General features: G+C 42.5%; 1 protein-coding gene across 1 annotated transcript in view; it reads left to right on the top strand.

The window, feature by feature from the left end:
* Window positions 1-20,445, top strand: part of ANXA10 (annexin A10) — a 355,700-nt gene that overhangs the window by 227,272 nt on the left and 107,983 nt on the right. The window contains exons 7-9 of the mRNA XM_069205838.1: window positions 2,670-2,723; window positions 2,844-2,937; window positions 3,311-3,406. Coding sequence (XP_069061939.1) covers window positions 2,670-2,723; window positions 2,844-2,937; window positions 3,311-3,406 — 244 coding nt within the window. The remainder of the gene's footprint in view (window positions 1-2,669; window positions 2,724-2,843; window positions 2,938-3,310; window positions 3,407-20,445) is intronic.

Genomic DNA, 20,445 nt, shown 5'->3' on the forward strand with positions numbered 1-20,445 from the left:
AGGGGTGTGTTTAGGACTTTTAGCTACACCAGTGGGTGGGCTCAGCAAGATGTAACCTCCAAAAATCATTTTCAGCCCTGATGGATTTTTGAAGAATGTTGCTCCCAGGGATTGGTTTTTGCCACACTTCCCAGGAAGTGGTCATCACAAGGGAAAGGACCCTGCATTTGATTAGAGAACCAGGACACCCATGTTTTTCAGCCAGGAGCAAGGATACATATGGCAGAGCTGCACCCACACCTAACATCTCTACAAGGAAAAACATCATAAGAAGAAGGACTGCCCTGCTGGACTCCTTGTTTGCTACAGGTGAAAAATTGCTAACCAGAGTCCCTGCACGAACTCCTGAAGAAACTGACCAGCTTACCATTGTCCACTGTCCAGAGCGCCAGGTGCATTCTGGGAGTTGTAGTCTGCACACTCAAGGAGCAACTCAGAGCTTCTGGAACCTTGGGGTGAGCTGTGGACTCCTAAAAGACCTCAGAAGACCTTCTGGAAGAGGATCCAGTTTGGAGAACTTTGGAGAACTTTTTGGAAAAAGCTCCATAAAGGGACCGACCTGCCGCGGCAACTCTAGCCGGGTTGCCTGAACCATGACCTGTCCTGACTTTCAGGTTTGTCCCACTGAAGAAAATCTCAGAAAAAGAGACTAAGTCAGAACGTAGAAAGTTGACCGGGACCTCCCGCACAGTGTATTTAAAGAGGGATCTAGAAACGTCGTTTCAAGATTCAGGTTTGCCCCAGTCGAAGTATTTTCATCTCGAAAAATCGTCTAATTCCGAAAGTAGAAATCTTCACCGAGGGCTCCCGTGGTATCTGAGGAAGGGGTCCAGGGAGGTCGGATAGGACTGGCGACTTCGTCCCACTGAAAAAAATCTTCAAGAAAACGACTGATTCTGAATGTAAACTTTTGACCAAGGGCTCCCGCTTGCTGTAGCCGAGCAGGGCTCCATCGCGGTCAGCCTTAAAGTTTGACTTTGTCCTGGTCGAGGTGCGACCTGATTGGCACTATTCGTTTCTAAGCACTAAAAAACACAAATTCTTTAAAAATTCATATCTCTGGTTCCCCTTATCTGATGTTATTAGTTTCGGTGTCATTTTAAAGCTAATAATAGTTCCTATTTTCCTAAATTGGTTTTGGAGTTTTAACCTGTTTCCTGTGTTTTACTTAATTACTGTTTTGTGATACTTCATTGCTTTACACTTTGTCTCCTAAGTTAAGCCTAGTCACTCGTTGCCAACCTACCAAGGGTTGAGCTGGGGTTAATTTATTGGGACCCAACTGAACCTAGTCAGCGTTAGTGGCCTATTGCTAAGTGTGGGTACTTACCTGCCCTTACCAATAATCCTCCTTGTTGCAAAGCAGTTCTTTTGATATCAAGTATCATGCTGGAAAGTAAATAGATAAAAAAGATTTTGTGTCGATTTGTGCCACTTCTGTGATTCAAACACAGTGCAAAGTCTTGGTAAATATATCCTTCAGTGTTTTATTTTCACATTGTAAAGAAACCTTCCCATTGTATTGGTCAGATAGAGCACACAATGAAAAACCCATTCTTTCTGTGTTTTTTTCGTGAGGTTACACTGTGCAAGGCTCTTTCCTAATGTATTTGACAAGGGTACTGGGTTAATAATGTCTGTCAATTTTCAGCAGTGATATTACTTCCCAGGTGTGCTAATAAAATGTATTCCCTATTGTGTGACCATGAAGATTAACTTATAGAAAGAGCCTTAGGCCCTCTCTCTGTACTGTTTTTAAAAACTTTTTGATGAATATATGATTACTGGCAGACAGCACAAAATCTCTCAACTGGACCTCAAACACACACATGCACACATCTATACTCAAATTAAGGAAAAGGTTTGAAATTTAAATTTAGCCTATATTTTTTCGGGGGGGGGAGGGTCTTTTCAAAACAGAGATCTAATATTAATGTTCCCTTGCAAAGAATTCTCACCACAAGCTGCCTGTATCCCTCTGACCCCAGAACATGTTTATTTAATATTGCAACAACTGCATCTATAGCTTTCACATGTATTTCAACAATTTAATTTACAAGGAGGGAAAGATACGCACGGTGTAGAGCTGGATCACGACCTGTTATGGTAATCGCAAAGCTGTGCATTTGTTGAGGATTGCAGTGGGGTAGTGTGTCATAGCATGCATGAGAAAAATTGTGTATACAATTAATATTTTGAAACGTTAGAAATGTTTCTTTTTGTCCTGGAAATCCTCATTGCATTGTATCAAATTCTTCAGAATTACAGTCTTGTGAACCTATCCTGGGAAACAGGGAGCGTAGCGCTAGCCCATTAAATTTAATATACATTTTTGTTGAGTGTCCTTACCTTAAAGATACCCCTAAATGACCACTTACCAGGAAATCACTGCCTTCAGAAGTAAAGGAGAACTTCCAACCACAAATGGCATTGTACAAATTGATGATAAGGGGGATAATTGACTCTGACCAACAATTCTTGCACAACCGCCTATTGATTTGATATGATCCATCATAAGTTGAAAGTTCAACCATGATTTAAATGTGAGTGATGGAGATAACTGGTGGTGTTCATATGTAAAACGCAATACGGACGACTGGAGGTTCATTTTGTGTGTATATCAGTAATAAAAAATCTATTATGTTGCCCTACGTGTTTTTGTTTTACAGGGAATCAGGGAGGAGGGATACAGTGACCCTGGCATGGCGGCTCAGGATGCAGCAGTAAGTGTCTCGAGCTGCACGTGTTATGAAAAAATAGATCATTATTTATTTTCAAGGTCTGCCTTTAACCGTCGGTATATTTATAACCTTTCACACGTTCCTGCTCTTGTGATGCCCTAGGTGCTGTGGGATGCCTGCCAAAGAAGAACAGGAGAACACAAAAATATGTTGCAGATGATCCTCTGCAACAAGAGCTACCAGCAGCTGTGGATGGGTAATTCCTGAAAAACTACAAACACAAAGACAGTCTATCAAAGTACATTTATGGAATTAAAAAAGCTCGAAATGAAAAAGAACATGTATTTTGTTAACAAGAAAAGATTTCACCACTCATGATTGTAATTTCACAGGTCTGTCTCCTCTAATGTTTTAGCAACCGCCAAACATTAGAATCGATGATGTAATGTTAGGATCTTCAAACAGGATCTAAATAATGCAGAGGTATAATGGTGGTTCAAGTTGTTGGGAGATGAAAGCTTCGCTCAGGGAATATATAACGTTTTACGAAGACGATCTGCACGCCAAAAATAAGCCATTATCGGTGGCAGTACTAATGTGCACTAATCACAATTTCTGCGTCTTTGAAGTGTTTCAGGAGTTTCAGAACATCTCCGGGCAAGACCTAGTGAACGCCATGAGTGAATGCTACGACGGATACTTTCAACAGCTCATGGTTGCAATAGGTAAATGAATACATGTGATCAGTGCGCATATTTTACGTACGTATTAAAATATTTTGACAAATGTAAAGTTGCTTTAGTACAAAATTATTGATATGCCACTACTCTCTCCCATTCTCGAATAATGAAAAATGAGCAGGGGGGCCGCGCAGCCCTCCGCACCCAGGGGACCACCACCACCAGGGGCAAAAATACTTTTATAACTTCGGGGAGTCCAGATGGCCTCCTCCACAGCCCCGGGGACCACCACCTCCCTCGGGCTATAATGAAATATGAGTGCTCGGGGGTGCGTGGCCCTCCAGCGCCTGGGGACCACCACCTCCTGGGCATTCGCAGACCTTCACACTGAGCACTCAGGGTTCGAGTCCAGCCAGACTCGCTTCCCTATTTTTTTTTAAAGTACAATTTTTTTTTAATTTTAAAAAATAACAGATACTTTTTCAAATTGTACAGAAATATTACATTCTAAGTATATCATACATCAAAGCCTAAAAAATCTCTCTCCCTCTCACTTTTGTTCTCTTTCTCTCTGTCTCTCTTTCAATATCTCCCACTCACAGACCTACTCAGACACTCACGCACCCACTCACAGACTCAGTCAGTGTTGTGCACCCACTCAGAGCCCCTGTCAGACCCTCACGCACCCACTCACAGACACTCAGACAGTTACACATCCCCTTACAGACCCACTCAGACTCTCAGATGCCCCCTCACAGATGCACTGACTCACAGACCCGTGCACACACTAATGCACCTACTAAAACAATGATGTACCCACTCTGGCACCCAGACAGACTCTCTCACACTCACTCTTACCCCCAGATACACCCTCTCACACCTATTTCCACACCCAGAGAGTGTGCGGCCAACTTTTACCATGCACGGCCAAACAGATGTGCACAGCATGGTTTTAGGTGGTTAGGGGGAGTTCACCTCAGGGTTTGGCAGCAGGCCAGCTCTTGCGGGCAACCTCTGCTGCGCATGGGCGGAGGCCGTGCATGGTGCAAAGTTGGGTGGTTATACGGGGTTGGGCTCACGGCCTGGGCACAGGCCAGGCCCTGTGGCCAGCCGTCACCTCACACAGCCAAATGTTGTGCGCAGCAGTGGTTGGATTAACGTATAGTACTGAACATTACTATGCGTTAAACAAACATATAAATTCACATAAAAAAACAAAGGTTACAGGGACGTTATAGATAGGAAACAGAATTTTAAAAAACATAGAAATTCACCCTTTATAGTTAGAGTTATCTCAAGTAACTATAACTCGAGCCCCAAGGTACCTATAACTAGCACTCTCACCATGCACTGCTAATTGCCTCACAAATTAAGGCACTCATGACATCTTTTATAATATAATTGATAATATCAATGTATTATTTGCAGTAACATTTTTGATGATTAAACTGTGCATGGCGGGGGCACGAGTTATAGTTTCCTTAGGGCATGAGTTATAGTTACTTGCAATAACTCTAACTATAACTGGTGAATTTCTATAGTTTAGTACATTTGAAATGTGAGCCTATCCATAACATTCATGTAACCTTTGGTTTTTAAAGAGAATTTCTATGTTTAAAAAAAATTATATTTCTTAAATATAATGTTATATATATATATCCTAGTGGCAGCTATAGTTAGGACCTAGTTTCTATAGAATAAGCGTTTTGTGACTTGCTATACCTTTGGCACAGCTTGATGAATATTCACAAAATGTTCCCAAACATTTTACAGTCAAGTCAGCTGCTGTCTGGAAAGTTTTGATGTGATCCTTCAAGGAGGGGCTGAGAAAAAGGGGGTCAAATAAGGTGCCTTTCCAATGTTAATTCCCATAGGGATTTTGAACAGGTCTACAGCCCAAACCACTGGACCAATTTACACCACATTTGGCAGAAGGGTCGCTTTTGGTCCAGGAAGCACCTGTTATGTTATTTGGTGTAAATCTGTTCAGTATTTTTCAAAATAGTAAATAAAAAACAAATTTGTATACATAGGGACGTGAAGGTCCTGCAAACTCCTCCGATCTTGTGCTGAGATCTGATTGGCTGCAAACACTTCAGCAAGAAAGTGTTGGCAGCCATGTTGGGACTCGGCTTCAGCCAAGTCCTTGAAAAAAAGATTTTAAAAAAAGAAAAGGGGCCAAGGTATGGACACCCTGGCACCTTAGTTCTGGTGCCGGGATCCCAAAGAGATCCCCCCAGCTGAGCACAAAAGCATTAAAAAAAAAATTGTAAGGAGCCACGTACGATCCGCAAAACAAGTGCTTCTTTTAGTGAAGCCCCTGGGTGGGCCACGTCCAGGAGGCATTACAATTTTGAATGCGGGGGGCTATCCAGCTCCACCTCCTCAGGGCACATTGTTTAATAAAATTCAAGGGGTCAGGTGGCCCCCTCCCAGACCAGGGGAGTGCCTCCTCCCAGGGCTACAACTAAAGAGAATGTGGGGCCCCGGGGGCGCCATCTCCCCAGGGCTACAACTAAAGAGAATGCAGGGGGCTGCAAACCCCCCTGCAGCCCCGGGTGCCGCCACCTCCCCAAGGCACATTGTTTAATAAAATACTGAGGGGCCTCTTGCCCCCCCCCAAAGCCACGGGGACCACCACCTCCCCAGGGCTACAATTAAAGAGAATGCAGTGCGCTGCCAGTCCCCACAGCCCCGGGGACCACCACCTCCCTGGGGCTTCAAGTAAATGCAATGCGGGGGACCACCCAGAGTCCCAGGGGCTGCCACCTCCCCAGGGCACATTGTTTATTAAAATGCAGGGTACACAGATCCGGGGACTGCCACCGTCTTGGGGCTCAATTTTAAATATTAAAGGGTGTCCATTCGCGGGCCGCAGACACCACCACCTCTTCGGGGCTATTCAATGGAGGGCTGGCTCCTGCTATGTCCTAGGGTGCTTACCCCCGGGACATAGCTGTTTGCTGTGACTTGACGGGAGCTTTGACAACATTTTATTTAGGTTCAACCTTCCTGTGTGCTAACTTGATTTGTGCTTGTTTTAGGAATCAGTTCAGTTTAACACTGCTACAAGTGCTAAAGTGCTTGTGTTCTCTCCCTGGTACATGGTCGAATTGGTGTATACCTAATTGGCATATTTAATTTACTTTGTAAGGCCCTAGTAAACTGAAACTACCTATACCCAGGGCCTGTAAATAAAATGCTACTAGTGGGCCTGCAGCACAGATTGTGCCACCCACTTGAGTAGCACTTTAAACATGCTCAGGGCTGCCATTGCAGCATCCATGGGCAGCTTTTAAACTGCCATTTTGACCTGACAAAAAAACATTTTTGCCAGGCCCAAACCTTCCTTTTTAATATGTAAAAGTCACCCCTAGGGTAGGCCCTGGACAACCCAAAGGGCACGGTGCAAGGTATTTAAAGAGTAGGACATACCTTTAAGATTTACATGTCCTGGTAGAGAAAAACTCTAAAATTAGTTTTCCAGTGCTGCACGACCTACATCTTCCATAGGCTAACATTCGGGTTACCTCATTACATTTAATAATTGATCATTTTCAAATGAAAGCAGTTAACCAGTTCATGTTTGGTGTCTTTGGCACTGTAATGAAAAATCCTCCTTCTAGATGAAGTCAGATTGTAAATGACAATTTTGAAAATTCCACTTTTAGAAAGTTGGCATTTTCCTGAGTTAGCCATTTAATGCCTGCAACCTGTGCATGAGTCTCATGACTGGGTGTAGCTGATACTAGGGCTTTGTGTATTCCCCTTAGACAGCCGCACACAATAGAAAGCTTGGGTGTGCCTAGATGGGCCATTATTGGCAGGATGGGAGGGCACAGCTGGCCACAGCCCTTCTTACACTTGAATAGGCTGTTTCCTTCCTCCACTCTAAGGACTGCATACCCTCTAGGGAAAGGGAAGACAGGAAGCCTGTGCACTTCAAAGAGAATTTCCAGAAGCTCTTCCCACCTTTCAGAGGACAGGCAGCAGGTATAAATATTGGACGTCAAACACCAGCTCTTCACTTCACTTCTGGACCTGTGGATACTCTGCCAGAAATGAGGACTGCTATGCTGCTGAAAGGACTGCCACTCTGCTGTACTGCCGCTCTGAAGGACTGCTGCCCTGCTGTGCTTGCCTGCTGCCCTCCTGCATGGGTGAGAAGGTCTGGACCTGCATCTCTTGAACCCAGGACCACCAGTGTGACTCCAAGAGCTAGTTGGCTGGCCTCCTGAAATGAGCCTCAGAGACAGAAGGTTCCAAGAACTTTGACCCTAGCATATGGACTCTGCCATCTATGAGTCTACCCTGCCAAGTGGTGCCACCGCAGTCTTGGACTCTTGAAAGTGGGCCTAACGTGCTCTGCCAACTTCTAGGGGTCCAGCTTCACCAATTCATCTCCTCTGTTGTGCCCTTCATCCCCGAGCAGAACTGATGCATCAAAACTGCTGTGTGGATCTTCCCCGTCCCAAAAACCAGCATCGCCTTCACAGCCTCTTTGGAACCACCACTCCATGAAACATCCTGGGTGCAGGCCCTTGCATCCCTCATTGAGGGCAACCTCGATGATGACACCGGACTCTGCATCACAGCCTCGCAATTCGCAGCCTCGCAGCTCCTATGAACTGATGCATCTCCCGATTGTGCAACACATCCTTGATGACGGACTTCGCATTGCAAGCCCTCATCATCGAAATCCTCAATGAGGCCCGAGCACTGCAGCCTCATAGCATCTCAGAATGAACACTTTGCTTTGGCTGTGTGATGCATCTTAGGCACGGACCCTCACAGCATTCTGCAAACCAGGAGTTAAGGTACTTTGTTCAGCAGGACAAACTGGGTCCCTGTAGTTAGCCCATGCTCCATCGCAATTGGCCTGAACTTATGACTTTGTCCTGGTCCGGTGCGACCAGAAACCTACAGTTAGCAGTTTTTGGTGCCATTTTCACTGAGGAGAAATTGCTTACCTGTAATCCTTTCTATATTCTATGGGAATTCTCACCAAAGTCATAAGCACTGAATAGTCCTGCCCTCGCATGGGGACCCCAGAGCACTTCTTAAATGTAATATATGTATATATATCTATCTATATATATATGTATATATATATATAGATAGATAGATAGATAGATAGATAGATAGATAGATAGATAGATAGATAGATAGATAGATATAGCTATATAGCTATATATAGATATATAGCTATATATATAGATATGTAGAAACATGTAGTACATAGTACTTTACCTACCGATTTATATATATATATATATATCCGCCTATGAATAAGATAGAAAATGTCCAGATTACCTTTACTTTTTCATTTAAAACAAACAGGACTCAATACATGTTAATAAAGAAGAGCAGGCCATATGAAGCCTTGCAGACCCATCTTTATTCAAAAGTAAAAATGAAAGGAATATGGGACATTGTCACCCAATAGGCTGCTACTGCAATAAAATGCATAAAACTAGCATTGTGCCTTTAAGAATCTCACAGCACCCCCTGTAATCCATCATGTCCTATAGGTGACAGTTAGGTCAGGTCATTTTTATGGATAAATAACAAAAGAACCCTGTATACAGAACTTGTTTAGAACTGTAATAGCTTCCATCCAAGGAGGTGAGTGGGTTGATTATGACTTTGATGAGGATTTCCCTGGAGGAGAACTAGGATTACAGGTAAGCAATTTATCCTTCTCTTCCAGGGGATCCTCGTCGATAGTCACTAGCACTGAATAGAATAGCAAGCCCTTCCCACAAGAAGTGGACTTAGAAGACTAAAAACAGTTCCATCATTTAATCAAACAGATTTCTCAATGAACCATGGCATACTTGAGTATCTGCTTTAGCATCTGAATCTAAACAATAATGTCTAGTAAACATATCAGCAGACTTCCAGGTAGCAGCTTTACAAATTTCAGTAACTGCGACATTTCTCAAGAGAACTGCAGTATCAGCCTTTCCTCTTGTAGAATGCACTCTAGGGTTAACAGGTAACAACTTGTTAGCTGGCTGATCTGACAATGAAATACAAAAAACAATTTACCTACAAATAGACTGTTTAGATGAGTCTATGCCCGTTCTTACCAGATCATAGTTTATAAACAGATGTGTCAATTTTCTAATACTCTTGGTCTTATCTAAATTACATTTTAACACTCTTTTGACATCTAGTGAATATAGAGACCTTTCAGCTGGATTAGAAGGATTTGGAAAGAAAGTAGGTAGCAATATGTTCCGATTGATGCGAAAGTCTGATACTACATCCGGGAGAAAGCTAGGGCGAATCCTCATAGCAACTTTATTGGAATGAAATACAGTGTAATGTGACTCTCAACATAGAGCTTGAATTACAAGTACCCTATGGGCAGAGTAATAGCCACCAAAAATGTCGCTTTCCAGTTGAGATGTTGTAAAGAGGCCTTATGTAGTGGCACAACTGGAGGGCCCATCAACTTGGAAAGTACACTGTTTAGTTCCCATGGAGGGGAAGGATCCCTAACTGGGGGAACACTTTTTTAAGATGTTCAAGGAAATCTTTCACTGCTGGGGTTTGGAAGAAGGATGTTTGAGATGGGGATTTCCTGTAAGCCGTGATGGCTGCAACATGTACTCTGACTGAAGAAACTTATAAACCTGATTTAGCTAAGTATAGTAGATATGGAATAATTACATCTAACTGACATTAAATAGGATTGTAACTATTCTGTAAACACTGCATGTAGAATCTTTTCCATTTGAAAGCATATGATCTTCTAGTGGAAGGATGCCTAGCCTCCCCGAGAATGTGCATTCATTCTTTAGAGAGCCCTATATATCCTTATTGGAGGAATTCAGGAGCCATGCTGTCAAGTTCAGGGACGGTAGATTGGCATGTAGTATCTGTCCTCCTGAGTTGAACAGAAGATCCTGACGGCATGGGCATCTCTTGTGGGGCCTCTCTGACAGATGTAGAAGGTTCGTGAACCACCACTGACAAGGTAATTCTGGGACTATGAATATCATTCTGATTTGAGATTGGTAGAGTTTTAGGATCATGATAGAAACAATCAGGAACAAAGACACACAAGTTTTAACAAATAGTTCAATTTCAATAATTGTATTTGAGTCAGGTGAGGTATCAAATGGTTCTATGTTCTTTTATTCCAGATGAGAGAGAGGCAGCTGGCACGTGTTTCGTCTAAGACGACTTTCTCAAGGCTGCAAGGTCAACATCAAAAAACCAAAGAAGATAAGCATTAAAATGTATATGCATGAAATAACAAGAAAAAGCCATAATGTGTTGTCCAAGGTGTGTAGGATACATAGAACATCCCAAATCAGTGAACATTTACACAAATTAAGCAAGCCGGTAGCAACCTAAGTGGAAATGAGAAACAGGCCAATGTGATCCCAAGTAGGAAAAATTAAGACAGGAGCGCGTTTCCAAAATTCAAACATGTGCATTGTCAAGCTAGAGAAAACCATATGGAATGTGGGGGAGCGGAGAGACATAGATAAAAGGGAGCAAAAACTGCGCCAGCCATGTTGGACTTGAGGGGACTGAAAATATGAGAAGGAGAAGACTACGAAATTAGAGAAAATCACCTGTATGTAAAATAAGTAAATATTTAGAAGGATCAGCAATGTGAAAGGACAGGTGCAGTGTCAGCCTTGTAGATGCTGTAAATCTGGCAATCTTTCTACAATTACAGATACTTATTAATGTTACTTTCCACCTGATCATTTTATTGACCTTTACTCTGGGTTTTTCTCAATGCATGATCCCCTTTTCCATGTACAGGTTTCTGGAGGCATTACTTGGCCTCTCCTGTGATTTTTTGACACAATCTTTTCTAGTCCATGCTAGAGCCTTTTGGTGGGCCGTTTACTCCATTACCAGATTCTTATGAACCATACTTCCCATCATTAGCCTACAGTTGTTATTACGACTTCCACTGCTACATTTTCTGACTGTCACTTTTTATTTTTATTATTCCTATCCCGTGCCAGATTTACAATGTCTACAAGGGTGACACTGCATCTATCCTTCTACATCGCTGATCCTTCTAAATATTTACTTATTTTATATACAGATGATTTTCTCTCATTTCAGTCTTCACCTTCTCAACATATTTTCGGTCCCCTCACGTTCAACATGGCTAGTGCTGTGTTTGCTCCCTTTTATCTACGTCTGTCCGCTCTCCCACATTTAATATGGTTTTCTCTAGCTTGATAATGCACATGTGTGTGAACTTTGGAATCGCGCTCCTGTCTTAATTTTTCATACTTGGTTTCACAATGGCCTGTTTCTCATTTCCACTTAGATTGCTACCGGATTGCACAGTTTGTCTAACTGTTCACTGGTTTGGGGTGTTCTATGTATCCCACACACCTCGGGACAACACGGTATTTTTTTTTTGTTTTTATTTTACACGTCTACATTTTAATGCTTATCTTCTTTGTTTTTTTGATGTTGCCTTGCAGCCTTGAGAAAGCTGTCTTAGACAAAATACGTATCGGCTGCCTCTCTCATCTGAAATAAAAGAATGTTAGAACCATTTGATACCTCACCTGACTCGGACACAATTATTGACATTGGACTACTTGTTAAAACTTGTGCATCTCTGTTCATGATAGTTTTTATTATGTTTGTCTATGTAGGGGTTCCCCTGCATATTTGACACTGTTCGGTGGTTCAGTGTTGCTATCTGTTGAGCTTCCTTTTCCTTGAACGTAACTTTATTCTGGCCATCTCTTCATCAGCATGTGAACTAAAAAGAGTGTCACTTGAGAAAGGAAGGTTCAGAATCCGATTATGAGTCTCCAGCTTCAGACACAACCATGATGATCTTCTAACACCTCTGCCATGTGCACAACCATGTGCTGCCAAATCGGAGGTATCTGCAGCAGCACTTATATAAATTGATTCCATACTAGGCCCCCTTCATTAATCAACTCCAAGAATGCTGCCTACCTTCTTTAAGCACTTTTTCAGGAAATCTGGATAATGAATCCCAGAGAGACCTATCAGAGCACCTCAAGAGAGCAAAATAACTAGTTGGAGTTAGAAACAATTGCATGGCAGGTTCCAGAAGGCCAGGGACCAAAGGCAAGAGTGGTCTAGAGGGTGTTTTGTGTTGTAGTGTCTCAAAAATCAAAAGATGATGTCACAGTCAGAATGTCAATATTACGTTTTGGAACACCTCCTTAGCACAAGGTATAGTTACCTTAGGGCATATGTTATAGTTACTTGAGATAACTGTAACTAGAGCTGTTGAATTTCTATGGTTTTGTACATTTGAAATGTGAGCCTAACTATAAAGTCCCTGGAACCTTTGTTTTTTAAGTGAAACTATAAATTAAAAAAAAATATATATATATATATATATATATATATATATCTTCACTGCTTGATTTCGGCGATACTGTGAAGCACCAAATTGCCGGTGGTGCTCTCTTGCTGCGTCGCCACTTCGACTTGTATGAACCTCTTTCTCCCCACACTATAGAAAGAAGGACAGCACTCTGGATGCAAAAAACAGAGTTTTTAATCCTGGAGCATGGTAGAGGAATGCATTTCGGCAACAAATGCCTTTCTCAACCTATGAGGCACCATATTGCATCTCCCCTTTGTTTATCACATGTCAACAATCTCCACCAATCACCGCTGTGTTTCCGAATTTTCTAAAATGGTATCTCTGTTACCTAATCCCTGATTGGTTACATCATAGTCACATGTTTTCAGGACATAGTAGAAATAGTAAAAATACTATGGCCCATATTTATACTTTTTGACGCTAAACTGCGCTAACGCAGTTTAGCGTCAAAAAGTTTTGCGCCGTCTAACGCCATTCTGAAGCGCCATGCGGGCGCCGTATTTATGGAATGGCGTTAGACGGCGCAATCAGACCGGCGCTGCCTGGTTTGCGTGGGAAAAAACCACGTAGACCAGACAGCGCCGGCGTAGGGGGAAAATGGCGCATGGGCGTCTTAAAATGGGGCAAGTCAGGTTACGTCGAAAAAATCGTCTTAACCCGACTTGCGCCATTTATTTTCGACGCCCATCCCCCATCAACATGACTCCTATCATTGTAAAGATAGGAGTCATGCCCCCTTGCCCAATGGCCATGCCCAGGGGACTTCTGTCCCCTGGGCATGGTCATTGGGCATAGTGGCATGTAGGGGGGCACAAATAAGGCCCCCCTATGCCACCAAAAAAAAATATAAAAAATAAAAAATTATACTTACCTGAACTTACCTGAATGTCCCTGGGGTGGGTCCCTCCATCCTTGGGGGTCCTCCTGGGGTGGGCAAGGGTGGCAGGGGGGGTCCCTGGGGGCATGGGAGGGCACCTGTGGGCTCATTTTGAGCCCACAGGACCCTTAACGCCTGCCCTGAGCAGGCGTTAAAAAGTGGCGCAAATGCGCCGTTTTTAGCCACGCCAACTCCCGGGCGTCTCTTTTGCCCGGGAGTATAAATACCACGTAAAGGCCTGGGAGTCATTTTTTAGACGGGAACGCCTCCCTTGCATATCATTAACGCAAGGAAGGGGTTCACGCTAAAAAATGACGCACATTCCGGGAACTTTGGCGCTATTCGCCTCTAACGCCATAGTATAAATATGGCGTTAGTTGGCGTTAGTTTTGCGTCGAAATTGCGTCAAAAAAAACGACGCAATTTCGGCGCAAACGGAGTATAAATATGGCCCTAGATTATCTTTACATCTCACATTAATCATAGTTATTTCACCTATGTTGTTGCCCCAAATACTCAATTCATTTATATGTACTTCTCTGTAGGAGCTTTCCTTTGACAATTCAATAATACACGATAAGATAATATCTGACCCTTTAGCCAACAAAATCCATTTTGCAATTACTTCATCCATTCTTACACATTGATACTATACAAATCAGGCATTTGGCTCATTTTTAACAATCTTAGGAAATATATGGGTGCTTCTATAATCATGTCCCAGTGGGCGAAGTATCTTAGCTTCTTTGATTCACCCATCTCAGATCTTTTTGTGGGGAGAAAGTACGTATATGTATATGTATGTATGTATGTGTGTATGTATCTATATATATATATATGTATATATATATATATATATATATATATATATATATATATATATATATATATATATATATATATGATTTAAGAAGTACTCCCCACCCAGGCAGGACTATTCAGAGCTTATCACTTATGAGGATCCCCTGGATAAAACATCATACCTCTGATTGGATTCTGTCATTGTGGTCTTGCTTTATTGCATAAAAATGATTCTATTTGTCTAATCTGGTTTGGGATTCTTTTTTGTGGTGTTGTCACGTTATTACTGTTTGAAGTGTTGCACAAATAATTTACACATTGCCTCTAAGTTAAGCCGGACAGCTCTATGCCCAGCTACCAGTGGTTGAGCCCAGGTTACTTTAGAAGTGGCATGTGCCTCACCCTGACAAGGATTGTGGTCGCTTCTTGAGCAGGTCTCACACCTAATCAACCAAGAAACAATTTCAACCTGGCATTTTGATGTAACTATAAGATCTCTTAAACCTTTGTTTTTTTCAATTAATTTTTAAGGTTTTGTAATGCATAGTAAGATATTATTTAAATTACTAACTATAAAGTCACATTCACTTTTGTTTTTTCACTGAATTTCAATTTTTGTTAACATAAAATAAGATATCCATCACTGAAAGCAGCATGGAGTTAGGCTTTAGCTCAGACTGCTTCACAAAAATAAGGTAAGCACTCCTGGGGTCATGGATACAATGACCCAGGGGACTTACTGTGTTTTTAAATGTTGCTGGGCGTGCTGCTACACGCCCTGCAGCCCTTACACAATATTAGAATAAGTGGCTGGTGGTGCCCCTGCCATTTTGATAGATTTTTTACTGTGGGAGCCCTGGTGCATACTTGGCGGTACCCACATTTTTTAATGGGGGACTGTGGGCCTATGCAGCTCCTGACAGCTTCCCAGCCACCGCCCATAGTTGGCTGTCTTGTCAAACACTTAAATCCCAAAGTCACCCCACCTCCCTTTTTTACTACCCAGCCCTAAACCCTAAAAACACCCTTTCCTTCTTTACCTAAACCCACATCTTTACCTCATATTTTTTAAATAACATTAAACATGATGTTATTTAAAAAATATACCTATGTGGTAAAGTACTGCATGGTAAAGGATGCATACTAAAAGTAAAAACCTCGTACTTGCATGCATGGTACTTACCTTCAATGTACCATCCGGAATTGTTCAAGATGTGTGTTAGATGTTCAATACCAGATAAATAGGATTTAAATGGTCTTAGAATACATTGGAAAGTCTGCTTTGTGCACACAAGTCTATCTCTGCGCTGTTTGAGTTTGAAGATTTAGAAAGGAAAAGTTTACATAAGAATTGTAATGCTGCAGAATATGGAAAAGTATAAACAGTCTGTCGGTGTGAAGAAAGACTGGGGTCAAAGACAATAGAGAACTTACAGTACAAATCAATGTGGCAGGAAGAAGACAGATAAAAGGAAATATTCACCTTCTAATTTTCACACATTTTTGTGCTTCATAGTGACTGTGGAGTTTGGAGAAACTTTATTAGGCTTCTCTGTCTTGCAAGCTCCTTTGAACAAAGCTGTGGATGACTTTATAAACTGGTTTGCAATAAGGTGGCTCACAAGGGCAATAGTGGGATTTACAAAAGGGGTGCATATGGTTACTGTTAGACTTGGCATCATTGGCATGGTCTCCCCTAACTTTTTGACTCTACTTCCCAGGTTGTTTTTGTGTGCTGGACTATGTTTCTGGTGTTTTGTTTGCTCTGGACACTTTACCACAGCTGACCAGAGCTAAAGTGTAAGTGTTCCCTGTATAAATTGTATGTGTACATTGGCTTATCCATGATTGGCATATCTGATTTACTAGTAAGTACCTAGTAAAGTGCACTAGAGGTGCCCAGGCCTGTAAATCAAATGCTACTAGTGGGCCTGCAGCACTGGTTGTGCCACTCACATTAGTAGCCCTGTAAACATGGCTCAGACCTGCTACTGCAGTGTCTGTGAGTGCAGTTTTAAACTTTCAATGTGACTTGGCAAGTGTACCAACTTGCCAGACCTAAACCTTCCCTTTTTGTACAAGTAAGGCACCCCTAAGGCAGGCCCTAGGTAGCCCCATGGCCAGGGTTCACTGTATGTTGCAGGTGGGACATGTACTTATGTGTTTTAAATGTCCTGACAATGAAAGACTGCCAAATTCTTTTTTACTGTTGCAAGGCCTATCTCTCTCATAGGTTAACACGGGGACTGCCTTTAAATATTATTAAAGCGCAGATCCCCTTTGGGAGCAGATAGACATTTGTAGTCTGGGGTCTCTGAACTCACAATTAAAAAACACATCTTTAAGTGAAGTTGGTTTTTTAGATCGCATATTTGAAAATCCCACTTTTAGAAAGTAGGCATTTTCTTGCTTAAACCATTCTGTGACTTTGCTTGTTTGTGGATTCCCTGTCTGGGTCAGTTTGACAGTTGGGCTCTCCTCTAGACAATGGCACAAAGGGAGCTGGGGTGTAGCCTGCATATCCTGATGGGCCATCTGGGCTGAGTGGAGGGGAGGAGTGGTCACTTACACCTGAAAGGGCTGTACCTGCCCTCACACAATGTAGTCTCCAACCCCCTGGTGTGTGTCTGGGGCCTGGCCTGGGCAAGGCAGGATCTTGAAAACAACAGCGACTCCTCTTTGAAGTAGGCCTACTTCAAAGGCAGAAAGAGGTATAAGAAGAGAACCCAAAACCCCTGAAAATCAGATTACTTCTGGAAACCAAGAGGAACTTCTGCCAAGGAGAAGAGCTGGAAGCTGGAGGATGAGTACTGCCCCTTTGCCTGTGACTGTGTTTTACTGGGTTGGCCTGCAATAGCTGCTTCTACCTGAGAGAAGACAAAGACTGACTTTTGTGTGACTTCCCACTGGTGAAGAATCTCCAAAGGCTTGAACTGAGCTTGCCTTCTGTTGTTGAAGTCTCAGGGACAACAAAGACTTCTCTCTGCCAGCATTTGGGCTTTCTGCTGAGAGTCCTGCCTGCCAAGGAGTGCCCTAACGTGTCTCATGGCTGGGAGATTGATGTAGCACAGCTGGAGAAACTACGTGTGACACCCGCAGCGGCTGCTGTTAACGACGCAAGCCCCCACGCAGCACGGTTTCTTGACACCGTGCAATTGGATTTCGACGCAACTTCGCTGGATGTGGAAAATCAACGCAAAGCCTGCCAGACCCGAGGTGCCCAGTGGATCGACGCATCGTTCTCTTGCGGGAGAGAAGAAACAACGCACGCTGACCCAACCGGAGGAGGAACAACACACGTTCTCACTTGCGAGTAAGAAATTCACTCATTGCTGGCCTTTTCTGATGCACGCTCCCCCGTGCAGCTTTTTTTTTACGCTACCCAGGTACTTTTGCACACTAACAGCATTCTCACTGTTTTCTAAGGATTTTAGACTTGTATTCTCTTTTAAATTCCTTTCTTGACTTGTGTATGTTGGATTTTTGTCATTTTGGCATTGTTTTGTTTAGATAAATAATACATGTTTTTCTAAACCTGTGTTGTGTCATTTTGTAGTGGTGCACTGAGTTACTGTGTGTGTTGGTGCAAATACTTTACACATTGCTTCTGAAGTTAAGCCTGCCTGCTCGTGCCAAGCTACCAAGGGGATGAGCGGGGGTTAACTGAGGGTGATTATCCTTTACCCGGACTAGAGTGAGGATCCTTGCTTGGACAGGGGGTAACCTGACTACCAACCAAAGATGCCATTTCTAACAGTTACTGAACACAGTCCTTCAGAATGGGAATGGGTGGGAACAAAGTACTTGATTACAGTGAGGGAATTTAGATAGAGGAAGGCTGTTGGACCAATGAGCAGTACAGCTGAGGAAGGACCATATAAAAGGGGAAACAGCAGGTCAGAAATCTAAAGACAGTTCAAACTATTACAGAATGTCTGTGTCAGGATTGAGGTACACTTTAAGCAATAATGTTTTTTTTTTACTGCCACTTCCAGGAAAACTCAAGGAAATACCCTGCTGGTGCTTAAAGTCTCCAGAAGCATGCTAAAGGCCTGGTCGCAGATTGTTGCTTTCTGGTGTTCAGACCCACCACATCATATACATGTGTTTGCTCTATACTAGCATGTGGCTTTGGAGTCAGAGCTCCCCTTTTCTAGTACAATCCACTAATTAACATATCAGCTATTGGATTCCATTTTAAGGATTCATGAGGTGGAGAGCTATCTAAGGCATCCATTCTTCATTGTGGGATTGTGAGATTGACTACGATGGCAGAATGAAGAGATAGAAGATTGTTAGAGATCAGTGAAAGCTTTGTGATTTCTGAAGTTGTAGTTGAGTGCTTGAGCTTGTGGGTATGGTCGAACTGGTCCACAAAATAGGCCCAGGCACCATAATAAAAGTCCCCCCCTTAGGAAAAAATATAGGAAAAATTGTAATGTTAAAGAAATCAACAGTAGAAACTGGCCCATCTAGCCATACAACCGGGTCACAAACTTTAACAAAGTGGCCCACAAACTGATCTGTCAGACCAGTCCGACACTTCTTGTGGGCCTGTGGAGAACATATATACGTGAAGAGGTCAGCTGATGAGCAACTGCATGATGCTGATTCATCTATATAATCAGTGCTGCTTTCCTACTTTACACCTATCAAATAACTACTACCTGAATTTCATAACGATTTGGAAACGAGCTGCTGCCATCACTTTTGCCCCTAACCCTACTGGCTAAGGTGGGAATCTTAGGGATTTTTTAGCCACCTTTATGGGAGCTGCTATGTGTGTAAGTTCTGGTGTCAGAGTTTGGTGACTTACCTTGCTCGGTTGGTCCCACTACTCGGCTACTCTCATCACACCCCTTCCTTATTGCTGGTGCTGCCCACACCTTACTACAGCTTGCACTGGACCCTTAGCTGTCTTGGAGCTGAAGTTGGAGGTGTGCATGCCTTGGTGATGGTCCATATCGCCTCTTTGGCAATTGGTCTCATTGCCACAACAACAATGTTCTGTGCAGTAACTATACACATGAAGAAGCATCTCCCTACTCCATATAGTCTGCCCTTCTGTGTAAAATTCACAAGTGTACTAACCTTCCATTATGGGATGGGAGAGGTCTGAAAACCATTGATCCATGCCACCACCTCATCACTGATTCAACAAGGCATCATACACATGTGTTACTATTTCTTCAATCATCAGTTTTAGTGAAAATGTACCAGTGGGGCTGACATGAGAAACTTAATTTTCTGGAGATTTCCTCTGATTTCATTCAAAAGCAGTGGTTAACAATGTATTTTTGCAATTTGTTTTGTTCTTAAGATAGTGGTTTATTTGTATTATTCCATAAATTATATTTTTACTTTCTTTCATAATGTAGTTTACTATGCAATATTTATGTTTGTTCTAATGGATGAAATTGTAACAGCAATTTTTATGTCACCACAATCTCATTAATTCCTGTTAAACAGCCTGCTGTACTTGCTACAGCAGAGAGACATTGACTATCCAAATTATCAATAACTATTAAGGGTGACCCCCGCCTTCAAGTACTTCTTGATATCTTAGAGGTGTTTGACAATATTGAACACTTAGGACCTGATCTACAGTTTGGCGGATGGGTTAATCTGTCACAAACGTGACAGACATCCCATCCACCATATTAGGATCTCCGTAGGCTATTATGGGATTGTAATATGGTAGACAGGATATCCGTCCTGTTTGTGACGGAGGCCCTAAGTCAGTTTCTGTAATCCAATTGCAATCTGGATGGATATAGCTCAAGTAGTCCTCATTTAGTTCATGTAGGAAATTAGATTATTAGTTAAGAGGGCGATGTTGAACCACTGTAAGAAATTAGGTTTTGGTTGACTAGGATGTGAGCCTTGGTCAAGCAGCACAAGCCAACCCTAATTTAACCTGTGTTCAATCTTCTGGTAGCTTAGCACAAAGCAGTCAGGCTTATCTTAAAGGCAATGAGAAATCTGATGCAGCATGCAGTCTGCACAATGGATCTGTTCCAAGCAACTGCAAGGCTGTGATGG

This window comes from Pleurodeles waltl, chromosome 1_2 (genome assembly GCF_031143425.1).
Source record: "Pleurodeles waltl isolate 20211129_DDA chromosome 1_2, aPleWal1.hap1.20221129, whole genome shotgun sequence".
NCBI classification, from domain to species: Eukaryota; Metazoa; Chordata; class Amphibia; order Caudata; family Salamandridae; genus Pleurodeles; species Pleurodeles waltl.